The 21,429-nt window shown below is 25.9% G+C and overlaps 1 protein-coding gene across 3 annotated transcripts; it reads right to left on the reverse strand.

The window, feature by feature from the left end:
- On the reverse strand, positions 1 to 19,571 carry LOC108769603 (long-chain-fatty-acid--CoA ligase ACSBG2). Of its 3 annotated transcripts, none has more exons than XM_018520640.1 (13): positions 19,470 to 19,571; positions 5,952 to 6,019; positions 4,845 to 4,896; positions 4,308 to 4,515; positions 3,918 to 4,052; positions 3,553 to 3,748; positions 3,374 to 3,475; positions 3,132 to 3,278; positions 1,803 to 2,278; positions 1,491 to 1,705; positions 822 to 973; positions 623 to 748; positions 1 to 296 (listed from the first exon to the last, which is right to left on the reverse strand). In XM_018520640.1, exons 2-13 carry the CDS (start codon positions 6,012 to 6,014, stop codon positions 102 to 104), a joined length of 2,067 nt encoding a protein of 688 aa, XP_018376142.1. In that variant the 5' UTR covers positions 6,015 to 6,019; positions 19,470 to 19,571; the 3' UTR covers positions 1 to 101. The 3 variants fall into 3 exon arrangements, with proteins under 3 accessions (XP_018376142.1, XP_018376143.1, XP_018376144.1); XM_018520641.1 differs by lacking the exon at positions 19,470 to 19,571 and adding an exon at positions 9,194 to 9,228; XM_018520642.1 differs by lacking the exons at positions 4,308 to 4,515; positions 4,845 to 4,896; positions 5,952 to 6,019; positions 19,470 to 19,571 and having other exon boundaries at positions 3,553 to 3,774; positions 3,918 to 4,040.
- Positions 19,572 to 21,429: the final 1,858 nt, after the last annotated feature.

Consider the following 21,429-nt stretch of genomic DNA (forward strand, 5'->3'; position numbering starts at 1 on the left):
ATATAGACTTTAATTGAATCAACAGCATTTTTTTCTCAGCGTATGAAATTATAACATCGATGTAATATTATTGTTAGTCGGAGTTTATTAGCGTGGATAATTCATTCATACATTTTATCTATCAAATCAGCATACATTTTCTGAACTACATTTTTTTTAAGCTTTAACGTGGGTCCCAATTCGCCAGTTGGAATCGAAAAATCATGAGGAAGAATTTCGAATTTTTGTACTTTTTGAGCATTACTTATGGCTTGTATATTTGATCTCTTAATTGCCTCATTGATTTCTTCATATATCTAAAAGAGCAAGAAACATTTTATAATATTTAAACATCTAGATCAAACGAACAAATACAAATGCTGTCGTATTGGCAATGTTGTTTGCATTAAAATAACTAATAGCACAATATTGACCTAGTATTAATTCAATATTGTCTCAGTATGTCTTAATATATCATCAATATTTATAATAACTAATGCATCGTCAGTAAATTATTACTACAAAAGTTGTTTATTCGTATTTGTTTGCGCTCATTTGCTCGATTCGGACTTCAAAAATTTTGCTCAAATATTTTTTTATTACACAATGTTAAATAATATTATGAGTCCCTTAGAAGACTTACTGCTGCATCACGAGAGCTTATGACTTCTGTAACCGTTTTGACACTACTACCAATAGATTGTGCCCATTTTAATACATCTGGCGTCAGCGTATCTAACGGTGCACCAGTTTCTTCATTCATATTACTCTGAAAAAAAAAACCATATTATTTGGACATTTATAGTTTTAAATTTATATTCTTTTATTTTCTCGCATTGTACCTTAAGCGTGATAAGGACTGTTAAATATTTCCTTTTATCTCCAACTACCATAGCATTACTTAAATATGGTAATTCAGATAATATCGATTGTTCTATATTATACGGTGCCACATTTTCCCCTCCACTTGTGATTATAAGTTCTTTTATTCTACCTGCGAATATACAAAGTGTTATATATCATACTTGCTGACATAACATAAATATGATTATTTTTAACAATACTCTGATGAAAATTTTGCTCAAAATTTTTTATATAATTTTTTTGAAAATTGATGTATAAAAATATTTCAGAATCTTTGAATAATTTTATAACTTTATTTAAATATTTTTAATTTTTTGTACAAACTGGAACATTTTGAAGAAGTGTCGAGAAAGGCTTTATTTCAGAGTCGTTCTACGTGTGAGAATTTTAAAATATTTTCAGATTTCTAAGATTCCTATTTTATAATTTCTGATAAAATTTTATAAAATCTTGTCAAAGACAGATAAAAAAAAATTTCAAAAATCTTAGAATATTTCAAAATTCATATGTATAAAAAATTCTGAAAAAAGATACATTTTTCTTAGTATTTCTAAAAAATAGTCTAATATGTATAACAATTCTCAGAAAAATTTTTATCAAAATATTACATAATGACAAATGTTAATAGGCGTAAAATATATGTTTACCAGTAATAGACAAATTCCCTTTTGAATCGAATTTGCCAAGGTCACCACTATGTAACCAGCCGTTTTTATCTTTGGCTTCTTCAGTTTTTTCTGGTGCATTTAAATAACCCATAAATATATGTCGTCCACTCATACAAACCTCTCCCTCACCATGTTCATCTATATTATCTAATTTTGTATATACTCCAGATATAGGCCTTCCTACACCATACAGGCTATAAATAAATAAAAATAACGTTTATTGTATACTAATATATTTTATAGGTAAATATCTTTGTAAAAATATAAAGAATAAAAGCAGATATAATTTACCTGTATTCTTTAAAGTCGGTTAGTGTATGAGGTCCACTATTTTCAGACATTCCATATACCTCTGATACAGGTACGTCTAAACTTAAGAAATATTTTTTAATATCGATACTCAAGGGTGCTGCTGCGGTAACGAAGATGTTACACTTGTTTAAACCCAATGCTGCCTTGACTTTGTCGAAAACAAGCCATTTTGCAAAGATGTAGCCCCAATGTTTGTAATCTATGCCATTCATTTTATTTGTATAATAATGAAGACCTTGTGCTTTTGCCCATTTAGCAATCCACGTTTTTATCACACCATTATTTCTCGCCTTTTCTTGCATCTTTTCATATATCTTTTCCCATACTCTAGGCACTCCTAGGAAAATAGTCGGTTGTGCCACAAGTAATGTATTTATTAATGTACCCTTTAACGCACCTGGATCTGCAAAGTACACTGTGGTCGCTAACGTAATGTTTGCTATGACGTCAACTAGCTAAAATTAATAACAACATGGCTATAAATCAATTTTTTTCTATTGCAATAAATATTTAGATGTAATTACAGGTTTAGGAAAGTTACTTAAAAAAAAATAACTCGTTATCATTACCCGTTATCCATTAGAAAAATAACTATCATTAGCTTTAATTTTGTTATTCAAAATGTACCAAGTAGCTTTTTGAAGTGGCATTCAATGTCGCTAATTGACGAATTTAATCGAGAGAGAGATCTATAATAGTTGTAATTAATCACAACATGGTAAAAAATAATACTTTTTTTTTTAAATTGGCTATATACATTTATTTTAGAGCTGTTTTAATCTATAAAATTGTAATTTAACATAAGTTACGTTTTTTTGTAACTAACTGTAACTTATTTAACAGTTACTTGAAGTTACTTCTATACAGTTACCTTTTATATTTTAAATTTGTATTTCTCAACATTTTGATTGACTGTGAAGTGTTCAGTAAACAATTTGTGATTACTTCTTGTAATTGAAATATACTCTGACATTATATGAACAAATTTTTATATAAAAACATATGTATAGTTTATACTGCATTATACATACTACTTTCTAAGTGACTGTAACTAGCTATGTTTAGAAAGTAACTTTTTCAATCCTTGTAGCAATATTACCAAAATATTTCTACTTATAAGCCCCGTTTTTGCAATATATGATTAGTAAAAATTAAAAATTAAAGATTACCAAGAGAGAGAGAGAAATTCTTGAATGAATTTTATTAATGAATCTCTTGATAATTTTTAGTCTTTAGGTAATCACATATTATGAAAATGGGCCTGAAGACATCTAAATAAAATACATTATTCTGTTTGAAACACCTCACCTGTGCTGCAACATGAGATAATGGCAAGTAGCTAACTATAATTTCTGATTTTTCTTTTATTTGTAACGTTGATATTATTGCCCGTACACCGTGTAACATATTATCATGATTTAACATTACAGCTTTTGGATTTCCAACTGTTCCTGACTGGAAAAATTGCAAATAAAGAAATGATACATTAAATATTATAGCAGATTAATTGTGATAAATTGTGATGACTAATTGTGATAAATTTAACGTACCGTATACACTAAAATGCAACATTCGTTTACTCCTATTGTCTTTAACACATGTGATAATTTATCCTCCGATTCTGTTTTACCTATGTTCAATAAATCATCCCACTGACAAACAATAAGTAATAAAATAAGTTGTGTATATTAAATTAAAGGATATTAGATAAGCATAGTAATAAATTTACACTCAAAATATCCTTTTCGATAGGTTTGCCATCGTATTGAATAATTGCTTTCAAGTAAGGCAAATTGTGTTTAATTTGCAAGATTTTTTGCAATTGTTTCTCATCTTCAACGACTATTATATTTGCCCTGCTATATTCAGCACAATATTGGCACGCCTCAGGAGAATTTGTGGTATAAATCCCTGTAGCCAATCCACTAAAAAAGAATAATGATCTATTTATCTAAAAATCAGAAAAATAAAAATATACGTTGTTGAAACGTTATATCTTTTTTTATTATTACATCGCTATATAAGTAAATTGTAAATTGTGTAAAAGTACGCAAATTATACGTGATGCTCATTTAAATGATTAAGCTTTTTTACCCAGCATATATAGTTGCAAGTTCGGTAATGAACCATTCTGGACTGTTGAACCCCATTATGCAAACGCTATGATATCGCTCCAAACCCAGCTTCAGAAATGCTTTTGCGACGGTTCTTACAGTAGACTCGTATTCTCTATAATACAAATTAACAAAATTGTATAAAGTTGATTGTATCATCTAACTAACATGATAAATTTAGTTGCTAAACTCATTAAAACTATTTACCAACCAGATGAAAAGAAGAGAAAACAAAGGGTTTGTACAAAATAATATTTTTACAAAATCATAAATAGAGAAATTAGTCTTATATGCTTGATCATACATATATTACTTAATTATTGTGATAATGAAGAAAAATAAAAGTCTTATATCTTTTTTTTATACATACTGAAAGGTATATGTGGTTCTTTTGCCGTTGGCATCAGGTGTAGACACCAACGCTATATGGTCAGGATAAAGCTTTGCTGTTCTAGTTAAAACTCCAGGGATTGATACGGGCATACATGAATTAGGTCCATTGCTATCTAATTTTATTCGTACTTTGCCGTCGACGTTATATGTAGTATCTACGTCCGCAGGTAGCACTTGATCAGGTCCTAAAAATATGTAAACATAAATATTTTACTTTCTCAATTAAATAAAATGATACTTTAAATAAAATAGCAATTTTTGAACATTGTTTAAACAAAATAACAATTTACAACTCTAAATTATTTAATAGAATAGAAGAAAATGCATATTTTGCTATGAGTAGAATATATAAATAATTTTCTACAATAAAGTAAAGTAGGATAAGTACTTAGCAGTAATGATGTAACATTGTAACTGACAATAAATGTACAAAGAGATCGATAGATTTAATAAGATAAGAGAATTTAATTACTATTAAAGAAATTTTATTATGAAACTATTATAATGGAATTACCATCGAGACCAGTTTCACTAGCTGATGCGTATCTGATCGATTGATTCATCTCCTGTAACAAGTTTACACTCGGTTTGTGTACTTTAAATATTAAAATACTATAACATAAGTTTTAAGTGAGTTTTTAAGGCATTGCGTTGCTTACGTTATAATTCAGTTCATGCTTACGTTATAATATAGTCATCCACGTTACCAAACAGAAAATATGATTTTTGATGGAATTATTAAAAAAATTAATATGCATATTAGGTTTTTTAATAACTAATAGAAGCTTTTTCTTGCTTGTGGATGATTATCATTAACGCATATAAGATTCTAAGGAACTGAAATCACCTAATGAATAATTTAACATATAGGTAGCCAAAAATTTGTATTAAATAATTAATGTATATTATAACTTTAAATTATTGTAATATTGTTGGAATTTTTTTGCAATTCCAAACATCTGTATTATCTCTGTGATTTATAACGTTACTGTGATACAATGAATCAAGCTACGAATTCTTTTGCTGATGCACAATCTCAAATGAAAATCTCTAATAGTATTAGAATATATTATGAGAAACTTGTATAATCATTTTAATTAAAACTGTAAGACGTTGTTAAATGTGCGTGCTTGGTAATAATGTAATTGCCAAGTCTAATTATGCAGTTATATTATGCAATAGATATGTACTGCAGACAGTACGCAAAATAAACACTTCTGTGCTATATACATATGATGTATAAAGCTAACGTATTATGAATGACAAAAAAAGAAATAAACATTTAATTACAGAAAAATGACGATTGTTGACACTTACTTATTTAATAAAATTATTATTTGCTACATACGTAGCATCAGCGCTTGATGAAATTAATGGACGCATAAAAAACACAATAGATGAAATCTTAATTGAACCCCGTAATTAATTAAACCAAATTCGTTCAAACATTCGTGTTTCGTCGCGAATAGTAACTGCAATAAATTTATCAGATTTTGTTTACAATTATATCCTCATTACATGGTTCAATTAAGATTTTATCTATCGCGTTTTTTATACGTCCATTAATTTTAATAATGGCGTGACGATTTAATTATGTTTTTTTTTCTTATAAATGTCGTACCTTCTCATCTCGTGTAAATCCATTTATGATTCCGTACGACTGTATGATCTGAGATACGGACATTGTATCTGAAATAATATTAAATAACAAAATAGTTAGACAAAAAGCGTTTACTATTAAATTTATAATGGAATGAGCTTCTGTTATTTAAATAGGTTTATTAATATCTTAATTTTTGTCAAAAAATCGGCTATAATTCAAATTTATTTTTTAATGCTTTGATACATGTATGTGTAATAACAAATTGATATACAATGATTAAAAAAAAAAACAAATGGAAGTTGTAAATAAAACAAGAACAAAATTATATTATACCTAATTAATATGAAAGTCTAATAATTAAGTTGCGATATTGCATTTATTTATGAGCATATTATTAAATTTGAAGATTTAACATGTTTGGATAATAGGTAGCAAAAGAATATTACATATTATGTTGAAATTATATAATTTTTACAAAAGTATGTTTTAGTTTTTTACGCAACATTTTTCAATAGTTAGAATTTTCGAATAAATGAAAAAAAAATTGAAATTATTTATTTAACACTATTTTATTTGATTATTTTTAAATCGAATATGATAAAGTAATTGCACCATATCTAAATTACACGTAAAAAAGAGTTAATATGTAAAAAACGAATATTATATAAGAAACATGTATAGAATATAAAACTGGCAGAGTTGATTGCTAAGTTAAAAATTAACTTATAAAGTTAAAAAGTTAATTAATTTTAACTTGACTTACAAGGGAACACAACCAAGTAAATCTCTCCGATTTAAATGAACTTTTAGTATGTTGTTCTATGGATAAAAATAGGAGACACATATTTTTTTTATACGTGCTGAGTCGCACGTTAAGGGGGTGAAATCCTCTCTTTTAAAAAATCGGTTTTTTTCTTTCAGACTAAATATCGTCGAAATTGTAAAAAATAGAAAAAAATTTCACAAAATGAAAATTGAATGGCTTCAAGAGTACTTTAGAACTATAATAAAAAAGTATTTTTTTAAATTATTTATAATAAAAATTATTTATTTATAAACAAAAAATTTTTTATTGTAGTTCTAAAGTACTCTTAATGCCATTCAATTTTCAATCTGTAAATTTTCTATCTCTTACAGTTTCGACGATATTCAATCTGAAAGAAAAAAAATCGATTTTTTTCAAAGGAGGATTTCACCCTCTTAACATGCGACTCGGCACGTATAAAAAAATACGTGTCTCCTATTTTTGCCCATAGAACAACATACTAAAAAAACTCATTTAAATCGGAGAGATTCACTTGGTTGTATTCCCTTGTTAGTTACACTTTAGACTCTTAATTTTGTAACTTAATCTATAGTTACATTTTATCGGTAACTATTAACTTTTACAAACATAAAAAATAAAGAGTATTCAGCCACGCGCAAGGTGTTTTTTTGCTAAAGTTATATATTTAAAATTCGCAAAAAACACCTTGCGCGTGGCTGAATGCTCTTTATTTTTTATGTTTGTAATTTGCGGGTCACTAGACACAATATTGCTGTACACAAACGAAGCCTTCCCGTATAAATTTAACGAAAGCAAGGACTCCATAAATTTAAAATAATAAAAAGTAATAAAGGCTGTAGGAGTCAACACAGTTGCGATTATTTTATATTTATTAAATTTATTCCATAAATCTTGATGTGATTTCGATGAGCGCAATTATAATATAATAGAATTTTGACGTTTCGACTCCTCTTTGAGTCATCTTCAGAATGAATTGTCTATTGTTAGATAATAAATTCTCGTGCCGTAATCAAATTTTCCATGTAATGTGTGGGTTTCCCAACAGTTGACAGATTATTGGAAGTCTTTACTTAGAAACCGTTGTGTCAAGACGGATACTTCACAATAATCTTTAAATTTAATTTTACTTTATCAGTATAACTGTTTATTACGAAAAAATTTTTGTTATCTATGTAATTTTAATTGTGTAATGGATTATGGAGCTTATATTGTTAATTTCAATAGTTTTAATTTTAACTTAACTTAGTTTTAAAAAAAGGTTAACTTATCCAACTCTGAAAACTGGAAATAATATTTCCAAATAGAAAAAAGTCATCATAATATCAAAATGACGTAAAAACAGCTCCAAATGATGATTAAAAGTAATTTCTCGATCAATTACAATTTATTTTAATGTTATCGAGACTCATTGTTGCTTTGCTTAGATATTAATTACAGTTTAACAATTGTTATGATTTGTCTATGTAAATAAATTATGTTTTTAATTCACGAATTATGCATATAAGAAAGCAACACCGGTAATGTCTGAATGAATAGAAAATAAAAGCGTGAGTATATTTTTTAAAATTCTCGATATATTTCGCAAGTTGTAAAGCAATGAAATTGTGTTAAAAGATATTTGTAATATTTTGATATCCTAGTTTACGTAAAGAGTCAATTATAATCAGATTAATACGATTATGTTGCGGTTATACACAATTAAAGTAAATGAACACCGAAACTATGAAGAATACTTACTAATGAATCTAACGATGAATAGTATACAATTAAAATTGATAGAGGAAAGTCGCCGATACTGACATAGGTCTTCTAAACAGTATTATAAAAATTGCTTATACTATCTAATAGAAGATACTTTTTGCTTTATATTTATGTTTTTAAAGTTGTATTTTTGTTTAAGAAATATTGTCTAAAAACAAAGTGGTATGTCGGTATCGGTGACCTTCCTATAATATGAAAGAATAGATTTAGTTACACTTTTTAATGTGCATTGCTTAATTATACTTGCATTACCAGTCGATTCCAAAGTACAAAATAGCAGAAATAATCAAAATCGCTGTTTAAAGCGTTAATGCACAATAGAATAATCATTTAATAAATAAATAAATAAATAAATGAATGTTATCCAAATCACACATGTTTCTTTTGCACAGTTTTATATATAAATTTTTAATCCTTAGTACACGATGATTTTCCGATCCTTTACTCCTATCGGAGTTTTTCATTTCCTATAGGTTAATTTTCATTACTTTAAGAAATATACAAAAATTATATATTAAGTTATTCTTATATATACTTTAATATCTTTAGACGATATTTATAAAATTGTGTATTTTAAAAAATTGTATTTAAATGTTATAACAATTACTTGATACTTCTAATTCTTTGAAGAAAACAAATATGCAAAACACGAATAACCCAATTGTGTACTAAGAGTTAAAGTATAAAATACGAAACATAAATTTTGGATTACCTTTTTAATTGGAGCCGAAAATGGATTCACTCTCAATTATATTTTTTACATTTAAACATTATATCTGAAAATTTGAAATATTATTGTTAAATTAAGTTATTAAAATAAGCTTAAGCACCAACATAAGTGTTGATCAAAGATAGCCTTTCTCGCTTATTTGAATAAATTCACATTTAGTAATTGGTCATTTTTATATAAATTATATCATTTTGGATCCTTAAAATTATAATATAGTGCCTTTAGTTTAACACAAATTAAAAATCAAAATAATAAATTAAAAGTCAAACAAGCTGGCGTTAGTAATTGTGTTACAAATTTTGACGTTACTTTTGAAGGATTTTAGAACTTTAATTTATCATCTCTTTATTAATTTGCAAACATTTAGGATGTTTTTCTTACCATTTGATACATTGATGTTGAGGAGATTCATAAAAATATGAAATTACTGCCATGTAACGATCGTACGATACGTGATTGCTTTATTTTTGTCATAAACGTTCAAAGTACACCCATATTAGCATTTGTAGAAGATGTGTTACGCAAACTCGCAAATTATCTTAATCGTTAAACTGATTGTAAGGATCGATGTCACAAGGACATTACAATGTTACACGCACCGAATGACAGAAATCTCGCTCTATGAAGAAATTAATGTTTTTCATAAGCGCAAAAAATTATTCGGCACTTAAAAAAAAAAAGAAATTGCAAATATCATGCAAACAGTTATAAAAATACTAAATTGCATGAAGATAACGCAATTGACGACTCATATTTATATTTGTGACGTTAACTGTATAAATTGCATTTTCCATTTCTGATTTATTCTATAATTGAATAAGCAGAAAAATACATATTTTATCCACATATATCTTCGTATGAAGAATTATTAAATTATTATGCTTTATGTTAGAAAGAGAAGTTTGTAAATCTACATACATAGTAAAAAAGCAATTATACGCTACAGATAATAAAACCTGTTGTCGCTTATAAAACTGCATAAAACTTCAAAAATAGAAAAAAAAATGAAGAATATGTTAAGTAGAAGAGTAGTATTTGTTATAAAAAAATTTATATAACTTTTCTCTATAAACACAAATAAATTACAAATATATATTTCTTCTATTATTTATAATCAATAATTTTAATGACTATTATTTATTTTGTTTTTAGTTGAATTGTGTACACTAGTTACAGTTAATTTATGCGTACATCATACATATATATTAGTATTAGTGTGAAATTAATACTACGCTAATTGTGTTATAATATTAAACAATTTCTTTATTTGCACTATTTTAGAAATTTTTAACAATTGCTAAATTTTATAAAATTGTAGCAATTTTAGCAATATGCATTATACTAAATCAGATATTACTATATGATATGTACAGCATTATTTATTCGTTATAATATTTAATCCTATTGCATTCAAACGCCGGTTTCTTATTCATTACATGACATTCATTTTTCGAAAAACGAATGTCATATCATTATATAAGACATTGACAATACAAGAGAGCTATTCATTCAATTATTGCTTGACATGTACTTTGTAACTTGATATATATATTTTTTCGAATTGTAATAACTGCAAATTACGATAATAGATAGTTCAAATACGACAATAAATGAGTAATAACATCAACAAATTAAACGCAATTTCTTAAACTGATTTAAATATTATTTAAGTATACATATTTGTAAGATTCAAACATATTTTTACTATAATCTTATATGGAAAATTATATATGTGTATCTATTGTATATATTTAAAATGAGTTATGAAGTTTTAAAAAATTGGTAAGGTAACAAAAGACGTAAGGAAAAAAAAAATAAAAAATATTTATTTAAAATTCTCGACAATCGTGTAATTGTGTAATATGTCGAGCTGTGCAAAATTTTTACCAAAAAGATTTTAATTTGCTGTTCTAGCTTTGCAATAAATTTTACCGAAAAGATTTAAATTTGCTGTTCTAAATACATCATATATTCTCTTATGAACAAATATATGAATACTTATGCGTGCGAAATTTTTGAAATGTATGTTAAGGAAAAATTTTTTATAATAAATAAAACTGTTTAATATAATAACATTATGATTTGTTTTTGTTTTTGCTTATGTAAACAATCTTATATGTGGGATTAGAGAAGAGAACAATTTTATAATGTATTATTAAATACATAATTGAAATACGATAAGATAAATCAATATAATTGAAAATAGCTAGGTTAACAGACAAAGAATTTGTATAGCATTAAGAATAAAATTTTAAATATAAAACTGTGAAGATATGAAGGCTGAATCTGCAAGCAGTATATCAACAGATGAATATACGTAATCAAAGTTCAAGCAAAACTTCGAGCAACACTTCTATATCTTCTCGAATCTAATATTATACTGAACTTTGTGTTATAGTGATATGTTTTTAAGTACTTCCTTTTTATTTTTCTATAAAATGTGATATGAACGTATAAAGAGTGAAAAGAAAAAAGAATTTTTTAATAATAATTTTTAACTTAATATTATTTTTAATTTAATATTATTAATATATAATAAATTTTTAAGTTAATATTATTAAATTCATTATTAATTTAATTACGATATTATTATTCTAGCTTCAATGTACATAAATTCATAGAGAAATAATATTTGGTATTAAAATCCAGCTCTGATCGAATAAAACTCTTTTCATTCGTTTGTGAAAATGATTTATCTTTGGTATTATGATCCAAAGAGTTAAAGAAAGTTATTAATAAATATGTTACAACACAAAAAAGATGCTAGTTTATTGAAGTTTATTGCATCACAAACACATAATTCTAGACTTTGTATAATAAAATTATTGTGTGTACTGTATTGCTGCCATGCGAAATATACGAATATACCAGATGTGTGTATGGTAATATATTACATCTAAAGAATAAATCTATAGATACTAAAACATTGTACTGAAAACGTTATATAAACAATGATTCAGATATATCATAATTTATACAAAATTAGAGGAAATGCGTGCGATCGCTTAATGTACGTCTCACATGTACGTGTCTTAAGCCAGCGGCACACGATGCTTGTTTTCCTACTGGATTGCTAGCTGGATTAGAATCTTGCCACCGTATTGAATCGAGTTTTGCAACTTAGCATTAGATGATAAGAAGTATACTTAAGTATACTTATGTAAGAAGCAGTACACTATGGTTTGCGAAATTCTAGCACGCACTCATCTCCTGGGAAAATTTATTTTAAATAAAGTTAAGGTTTTTAAAAGTAAGAGTTTATTAAAATGTTTTTGTAATAATTGCAACTATTTAAATTAAAGTGTATAAAAGGTTAATCAAAAGTAATCTAAGACCTTTAAAATATTTCAAGGCTGATTTTTTAAAAAAAAGTTTTAGAAGAACTGAAGGTTCTATTATTTCCATTTGTTTTGTTGTATCTGAAAATTTTAAAATATTCTTAAGCCTTAAAATAAGGCTAAGTTGACATAAAGTTTACTCGCGAACATTACGCAACATCGCCACTAGATGGATGCGGCGGTGCTGCATCTTCTCGTAACTAATTTATGCAATATAAAATAAAAACCACAGAGTAATAAGATTTTTCATGTGTGTTCATACAAAACAATGACTTTTAATAGCGAGCTTTCTTATAATTTAAGAGGAACTTATCTTAAAATTTAAACAAATGTATAATTCTGCAATTATTATTTTAAAGAAAAACTTTAAAATTGTTGATATTTATTTTTCACACTTTTTAAGTTTCTTTAGTATTTTTAAGTCTTTCCAAATTTATTTTCCATATTTATCACGTTTTCTCTTTAGTTTTCTCTATAATAAGTAAATGTTAAGTTTTTTTTTAAGATTTTCTCAGGGAAATTTTTTCAAGAGTTCCTATGCTTTCCATTAATTTAAAAAAATATCACAGTAATATATTTTTAAAAGTTGATCAGATGTTTTGCAACCAAATTTGTAAGATATATTATATATCATATATTTTGAAGATTTGTAAGATATATTAATATGTATATTATCCATTTTGAAACATTAAATTAGATTATGTTTGTAAGATGAGCACTTCGACCGTTTTTAAAAAACTTCAGTCACTAAACAGTTACGATAAACGTAACTTAAGCTTATTTCTTTCATTTATATTAACGAAACAACGGGTAATAATTTGTTGGATAACTGGATATCGTGGATCTTATCCGAAAAATCGAATAAACCGAATAACCGGATTTTATTCGAAAATAGCACAAAGAGATTAAAAAATTGAAAATCTAAATTCTTGTTTTTAAATGAAAAGATAATTTCTCTTTATGTAAGTCATTATAAGTATGCTGTAAAAAACTTAAAATTTGTATGGAAAATAGAAACAGATTATTACTTGATAATGCAGAAATACTCACATTTCTTACAAAAAATATAAAATACTTAAAATACTTAAAATACTTAAAAAACAATATGTAATAAAAATGTAATGCTCAAGCAAAGAATAAAAGCATAAAAGATTATTTTAATTTAATTTTTAAATTATGTTACACTATACTTGTTAATTAATACTGAAACGTTAATAAAAGAATAGTTTCTTTAAATTTGTAAATTCACTAGAGTGGCCCGCAAATTACAAACATAAAATATAAAGAGCATTTTCGGCCTATATTATAGGCTATCTTCAGTATACAATATATACTTACAAATAAATATTTATTTCAATTCTTTTAATCTTATGACTGCGAACTATTTTTATATTATTTATATCATATATACTGAAGATATAGGTCTATAATTTATATGAAACGTCTATAATTAGTATCTGTAACGTAAGAATTTTAACCCGTACTAATATGGGTAACTAGTGGCCGAGCGATTCCTGCTCGTGCAAGTTTCTTTGAGTCTTTCGGTAATTATAAATTATATACTACATTTTATTATTTTCCAAAATAAAGAGTCAATATTTATTCTAGAAAGTTGAAAGTATGTTGGTGAATTTTTAGAGATTTTTTGAATTGTTTTGAAGAGGTAAAAAAAAGAAGAGATTTGAAGTGACCCTTGATGGTATGGATGAGGGTTAAATATATGACATTCGCAAAAACCACCTTGCGCGTGGCTGAATGCTCTTTATATTTGATGTTTATAGTTTCTTTAGATTGGGCGGATACACATTATATGATAAAATATTTTGAAAATTTAAATTTTAAAGAAATATAATTATATTTATTCAAATTATGAAAAACTTTTTCACAATTCAGCTAAATAGCCGAACTGTCTGGCCGAATGGCAGGATTGTAAAAAACCAGTCGAATAGGCCGAATACCGGATAGTTGCCGGTTATTCATTGCATCCCTAATTTATATGTCATAAAACTTTGTTGTCTGCAGAAGGGTGCGTTTATGAAAGAATTGCTCATATATAATTATACATAAAATTATACATAATTATATTACATAAGTATATAGCGAATTATGAATGACTGTTACATGTAAGAGATTTGTTTTCTTAGGGTTAATAAATTTTATATTGATGACAGTTATTCTATTGACATTAATATTCACCGATAAAACCTGGTGTGTGGTGCATGCTCTCTATTTTTGTTGTTATTATCAAACCACATATAAATCTACATAATTATATTATATGTTTGTAAATATTGATATATATGTATGTATATATGTACATATTTATATTCATGCATGAAAAGATTTTTTATCGAAATACGTATCTTTGAACAGTTTGATATTACATTTAAAATATTCTAAAATCGTAATACTAACAACATTAAGAAATATGTCAATTGCAATGTACAAGTCCGAAATGATAATGGTAATTTATACTGTCGTTTAGTTATATCGACCGTAACCGATCAATATTACTTAAAAGCTTTAAGTTAATTGCTACATCTTACAACGGGATTGCGACGGTTATAGCATGATGTGAAACATTAATGCGAAGGAATATGACGTTTCTGCGAGAGAAGAATACAAGTATATAGGAGCATATCAAGAGACTATGAAAAGGTTGAGAATTATGAAAAAATTATGTCAGAAAATTTTTGACATTTTGTTATATCTTTATTTCGCTCCGGAATGTTTACTTTAGAAAACTGTAAAAATATTTAAGATCTATTATAAAGAAAAACTTTAGAGAAAATAAAAAAATATGAATGATAAATTAGGGTATTTTAAACTTTTGTTTAAAACAATATATCTTATTAAAACTTATTTAAGAAAATTCTAAAAAAAACTGAAGAAATTAACAAATTGTTAAATGTAAATGTCAACAATTTTAAGATTTTTAAATTAATAATCTTATATAATTGTAAATTATAAAATTGTCTAAACTTCAAGACAAGTCCTCTTTATTTTTAAGAATGCTTGTTTTAGAATAATTATCTTTTTAAAATACGAATTAAAATCTTATAGTGTTGTACCTTTTATTCTACGTATAGATTTTATTTAAGAGAAAATATAGCATTGCTGCGTACATTTGATGGCGATGCAGCGCACTACTTTAAAGTTAATCTTGAAATACTTTAAAGTTTTTAGATCATTTAAATTTTCTACATATTTTAAAGTAAAATCTTATAATTATTATCTTTAAAAACTTTAAACTTTATTTCAAGTAAATTTTCCCAAAAGTTACATTCCGATTCTTTAACTATAAAATAACGTTTTTTATAATATTAAAATATTTTATTTTGGCAATAAAATTTTTTTAATTGTAAAGCATAGAGATTTGAGTATTTACATCGAATAGAATTATGCTATACTAGTACAGACAGATAGTGAAACTCATCTTAATTTGATTTTATTTTAAACAGACTAAATAATTATTTTTAACACGTATGAGAAGAAGTGAGAAGAAGGCATCAGAAGAAATGAGAAGACATGAAAAGGCATGTTATTAAGGCATTCCTTGTCTTTACCTGCATAAATATTAAATATTTGTAAAACTTATAATGAAAACTGTAGCCCATTCAAATTCATGATAATTATTTAGTTTCAAATTAGCCATTTGTGTATACTAATATATTATCATAGAAATGAGCTAAATAATTATCCTTCCGTAGCGACTATAGGTATATAGTAATTAATAATTATCAATACTACCAGATAATCCATAAATTATTTTAAAGCCGTTGCTTCTCACATTTCATTACTAGAAATTAAATAAGATGCAAATATTATTTATTAACATATGTACATAGTATATGTACATAATACAAATGTAATTAACAAAAAAGAAGTTTTAAACATGCACACTGAGAAAAAAGTTGCTGTTTCAAAAAAATAGCTGATTTAACTAAATGTAGCGGTCATGCACGAGCTGTCAAGCAAATATTTATTAATTCAAACAAATAGCATGTTTTAAATTACAAGATTTTGTTAATCTAAGTGCATAAATATTTAAACATAAATATTTAATACATAAATATTTAATACATAAATATTTAATACATAAATATTTAATCATTACGAACTAAACGCATTTAGTCAAGTTAACGACAGTTTTTTTCAGTGCATGGAGATAAAAAAAGGTTTTTATTAATCTATACAAAAAAAGCCGTTTCTAATATTTAATAAATTTACATTTAATTTTATATGGGTGTTTCTGAAATAATGTCCATTAATCATGTAGTGCTAATAAAAAACTGAATCGAAAAGTCTTCTATCATTTTCGCAATATTTTTTTTTAGTTACCCACTGAGCAAAATGTCTAAAATCGATATATAGACAACTTTTAAGATATCTTTAAGAGCTCTTTAAGAAACATCTTTAAAATATTTCACAAAGAATACTGAAAAATATCTTAAAATTGTCTTATACATCGATTTTATCTGTTTATTTGGCAATCTTTAGAAATTAATATCTCGCTAACTATTGCGAAAATTGCAAAATGGTAGACTTTTCGATTCAATTTTTTATTAGGAATAGCACTATATGATTAGTGTTGCACAATAATGTTGCTAATTAAATGTAAATTAGAAATAATACAGAATAAGTTATTAAAAATATGTTTAGGCAAATATTATAAAATATTATTAAGCATGTGTGTGTGTGTGTGTGAGAAGAACCGCCTTCGGCGAATATTGTATTTTTCACTTATGTATGTTTAATCTTATCGGTCGATTTTTCACTTAATATTATTAAAAATTATACATTCAACAAAACGAAATTGTAATTTCTTTACAAAAATCTAATACTGATTAATTTATTACTGAAAAACAGTAATTAATACAAGTTTACTGGATATACTGATCGACTACTCAGCAGAAAATTTCTGCAATCACTGCAAAATGTCTCAAACTACTTCAAATGATTACGTATTAATAACCGTTAGAAAATAAAAATGATAAAATATCGCTTATCTCTACTAGATGTTGGAAAATGCAATATATGTATAATTGTAGAAAAAAACTTCATCTGTCAATCAGATGCAATTTTAATTACGTATATATGTGTTTACGTGAATTCATTTTTCAAACGGTAGAAAAAATATATACTTTATCCAAAATTCTTTTAATTTTTTTTTCATGCTTATAACTTTTTGTCTTTAAAAAAATGAAATGTAATATAATAATATAATAATGTAATAATTTAATATAATAATATAAAATATAAATAAATCAATAAATATAATAAATATAATATAATGTAATATTGAGAGCGAGTGTGGCAGAGTAGACAGCGCACTGGTCTGTTATGCTAGAGATCCCGGTAAAGCCTAAATATTTTCATACACTCATTCTCCTCTCGGAAGGAAGCGGCAACCCACCGAGAGTATCCTTGTCAAGAAACACTTGCAAAGAAACACTTCTCTAAACAAAAACTTTGTCGTTTGGAATCGACGTTAAACTGTAGGTCCCATATGAACTATGTACAACCAGCGTGCGCACCACAAGCATATGAGAGAAGTCACCACGCTTGGACCAGAGCAACAGGACTAAAGAGATAATATAATATAATAAATAAGTAAAAGAAATTAATCTGAACCTTATTAAAATAATTCTTTATATAAATTAGAAAATCGATGATCGACTGTTTTTAAGCTTTACAAAATTTATGATAAATTCCTTTTTTAAAGAAGAATAATTTTATATAGAGAACACTGAATACAAAAGATATTCTGGTTTCTTAATAAGATTTTTTAATTGATTTTCAATTGTAAAATGTTAGCGATATATTATATCTCTTTTATTAAAACAAAAATAAAAATTAGTTCAATTATTTTTTTACTGCAATGACACGTGATCTTGTGTGATAGATTTATAATCGTCCGTAGAGGTTCTGGATTCGATCTAGATCTTCGTCTCACATACATTTCGATTTTTCGATCCCGATTATTATTTTCTTCACATTTTAGAGATTGATACGTAAGTTAGTAACCTTAAGCCTAGTCTACAATTGCATAAATGTAGTTGTAAGTAGTTGTAGTTGTAGAAGTGCACCAATTACAGCCGAATACGAGAAGAATATTCGACTGTAATTGGTCAATTCTTACAACTACATTACAACTACGCTTACGCAATTGTAAAATAGGCTTTACATTTGTAAAAACTAAACTTATGCTTAAATTCTAAGCAGAATCGTAAGGTTCGTAACATATTCCTGTAAGACTTGTAAGAATGTTTAAGTGGCTATAACTTTATACAATATTTTTACAAACAGCTTCTTACTAGCCATAAAATTTACAAGAAATCGTAGATATTTATGAATAATCGTATGTCTTACGATACATACATATAAAATTAGAATACTAGTCACAAGTTTTACGAGAACACGTTACGAGTCTTACGGTTTTGCTTAGAATTGACCCGTTAGTAAAATTAGAAAAACTATATAGGGGCGTTGAACAGTGGTGGAAAGATCCTTTATAATTAAACTGACATATATATATAGACTGCGGAACTTTATGCAAAATACTTAACTGAATATTAACTATTGGACAGTTTTAGCAGTCAATCGTTGTTCGTTAAAGAGTTATTAAAAGGTGAAGTAAAAAGATTGAGATTACCAGTTTAGAAAACGTATATGCATATGTATATATAATATATATCCGTATATTTTTTATCGCAATATTTCTTTTTGCTCAATATAAATAAAAATCTAAAAGTTTTGATATCACATGCGAAAAGCGATATAGATTTTTTAGTTCTCTTTTTTAGTTTCAGTTATTTCTTAAATTTTAATCAATTGATTTACTAGATAAAATTTATGTCTTATATTAAATATTGATAATTTCGTTTAATGTCTCCAGATATTCAACCGTTCGCACTCACCTAGTTTTCCTTACTTCTTAATTAAACTAAACAGACGACTTTCCCGCGTGCTCGAGCTATGTTCTGGATTACGAGCCGGATCACTCTGTATCGTGCGACAGCTCTTGCAATACTGACCAAGAACTCAGTTCACTTATGTCCATCATGCTATACATAAGTCGATGTCTAGTGTATCATTCCCGGTGAACAATTTGTCATGCATGAATATGTATAAACATACATAATATGTATAAATAGTCATAAATATGTATAATTTTATATGAAATATGTCCATACACTCAGAAAAAAGTTTTGTTGATATGTGACCAACAAAAAGTTTTTCGTTGTCCTAACCAAAATTTGGTTAGTCACATATTCTAACAAAAACTTTATGTTATCCTGACAAAAATTTGATTAGCATAACCAAAGTTAGGACAACGAAAAACTTTTTGTTGGTCACATATCAACAAAACTTTTTTCTGAGTGTACATGTTCATATATTCTTTTTTTTCTGTAAAATTAATTTTTAGTGTAATAGAAATAATAATAGTAATGTAAAAACATTAAAAATAATTAAAAAGGTAATTTTCGCACTATTTGTTTTAGAAAATATCAAATTTGAAGAAATGTAAAAAAATTACTTATGTATAATTATACATATATAAAATTATGCATAATTATATGAGTGAGCAATTTTTTTTACATTTTCCTAAACTTGTTTTTTTCTAAAACAATGTGAAAATTATCCCTTTAATTATTTTTTTATGTTTTCACATTACTATTATTATTTTTATTACACTAAAAAGTAATTTTACAAAATAAAGAAGGATGTATGGACATGTATGGATATATTTCATATATAATTAATATTTATAAAAGTGTTTTGTAAATATTTTATAATATTGTGTACTGTCTGGATATTATAATAATTAAATTAAATTACATTAATAGGTTTATATTGTTTATAATATACATTATGATTTCAATTATTTTCGAAATTTTTATATATTGTATTTTTATAGAGTGTATATGTTATTCAATCTCGTTCCGTTAATTTTTGCAGCTGAGTCGATACACATTTTTCTTGTACAACCTGTTATGATATTTTTACTTTTTGCATAACTGCATAAAAGATTATAAGTTATAAAATGAGATTTGCATTTTTAGTTAAAATTATTCAGTCTTTGAAACTTAATTTATGAATATTATACCAGACAAGAAATGTGCAATAGGTAACCATGAATGTGTTGCTATGTCGTACTTCAATTTTATTTCTAACTCATTTATTTTTAGTATTTATCACTGTTTATTATTTATCAATTTTTATTTAATATTTATCGAACTATTAAAAATATAATTTTTGAGAAAAAATTGGAATATTTTTAAAATTATATAAAAAATAAAATTAGATATTAATATTGGATAGAGTTTACACGGAATTCGGAATATTTTTTATGTTTATGTGTATATGTAGGAAAATCTAGAAACAAATTTTTTAAATAGTTATCAGGTAACAAACATAGAATAAAAATTGTAGAATAATTAGGTATGTTCTGATATCGGTTATATATATCTCAATTATTTACAACCATATGATTAATTATATAAGTCATGTACTCTTTTATTTTGATTTCTCTGATCTATAAGTGATGACTTTTTTATCAGGTGATGTTTTTCCATGTTCTTATAAATATTAGTATGCACAAACATAAATTATTGTATCATGCTATCATAAATTAAAATGAGATCTAATTTCCTTACAATTAACATTTGTATTCTTAATTATTATTTATAAGGTGTTTGCCTCATTTATACAGTATGCTTGCAAGTATAAACCAATAACTGGCCTTTGATTTGAATGGTTATAGCTATACTTGGCCTTTATACAGGTTGCAGAGTTTACTCTAGGTACTGTAATATAAAGGTATCACTGTAACCACCAAAAAAAAAGCATTTCGCCTGTAAAGTAAGCCTCAAAACT

The sequence above is a fragment of the Trachymyrmex cornetzi genome, unplaced genomic scaffold, assembly GCF_001594075.2.
Source record: "Trachymyrmex cornetzi isolate Tcor2-1 unplaced genomic scaffold, Tcor1.1 scaffold92, whole genome shotgun sequence".
Taxonomy (NCBI): domain Eukaryota; kingdom Metazoa; phylum Arthropoda; class Insecta; order Hymenoptera; family Formicidae; genus Trachymyrmex; species Trachymyrmex cornetzi.

Coding starts and splice junctions, on each gene's coding strand:
- LOC108769603 (XM_018520640.1), bottom strand. CDS start 6,014: ATGTCCGTATCTCAGATCATACAGTCGTACGGAATCATAAATGGATTT. Junction 2,279..3,131: donor TATCTCATGTTGCAGCACAG/GTGAGGTGTTTC, acceptor TATTAATTTTAG/CTAGTTGACGTCATAGCAAA. Junction 297..622: donor TAAGCTCTCGTGATGCAGCA/GTAAGTCTTCTA, acceptor TTGCTCTTTTAG/ATATATGAAGAAATCAATGA.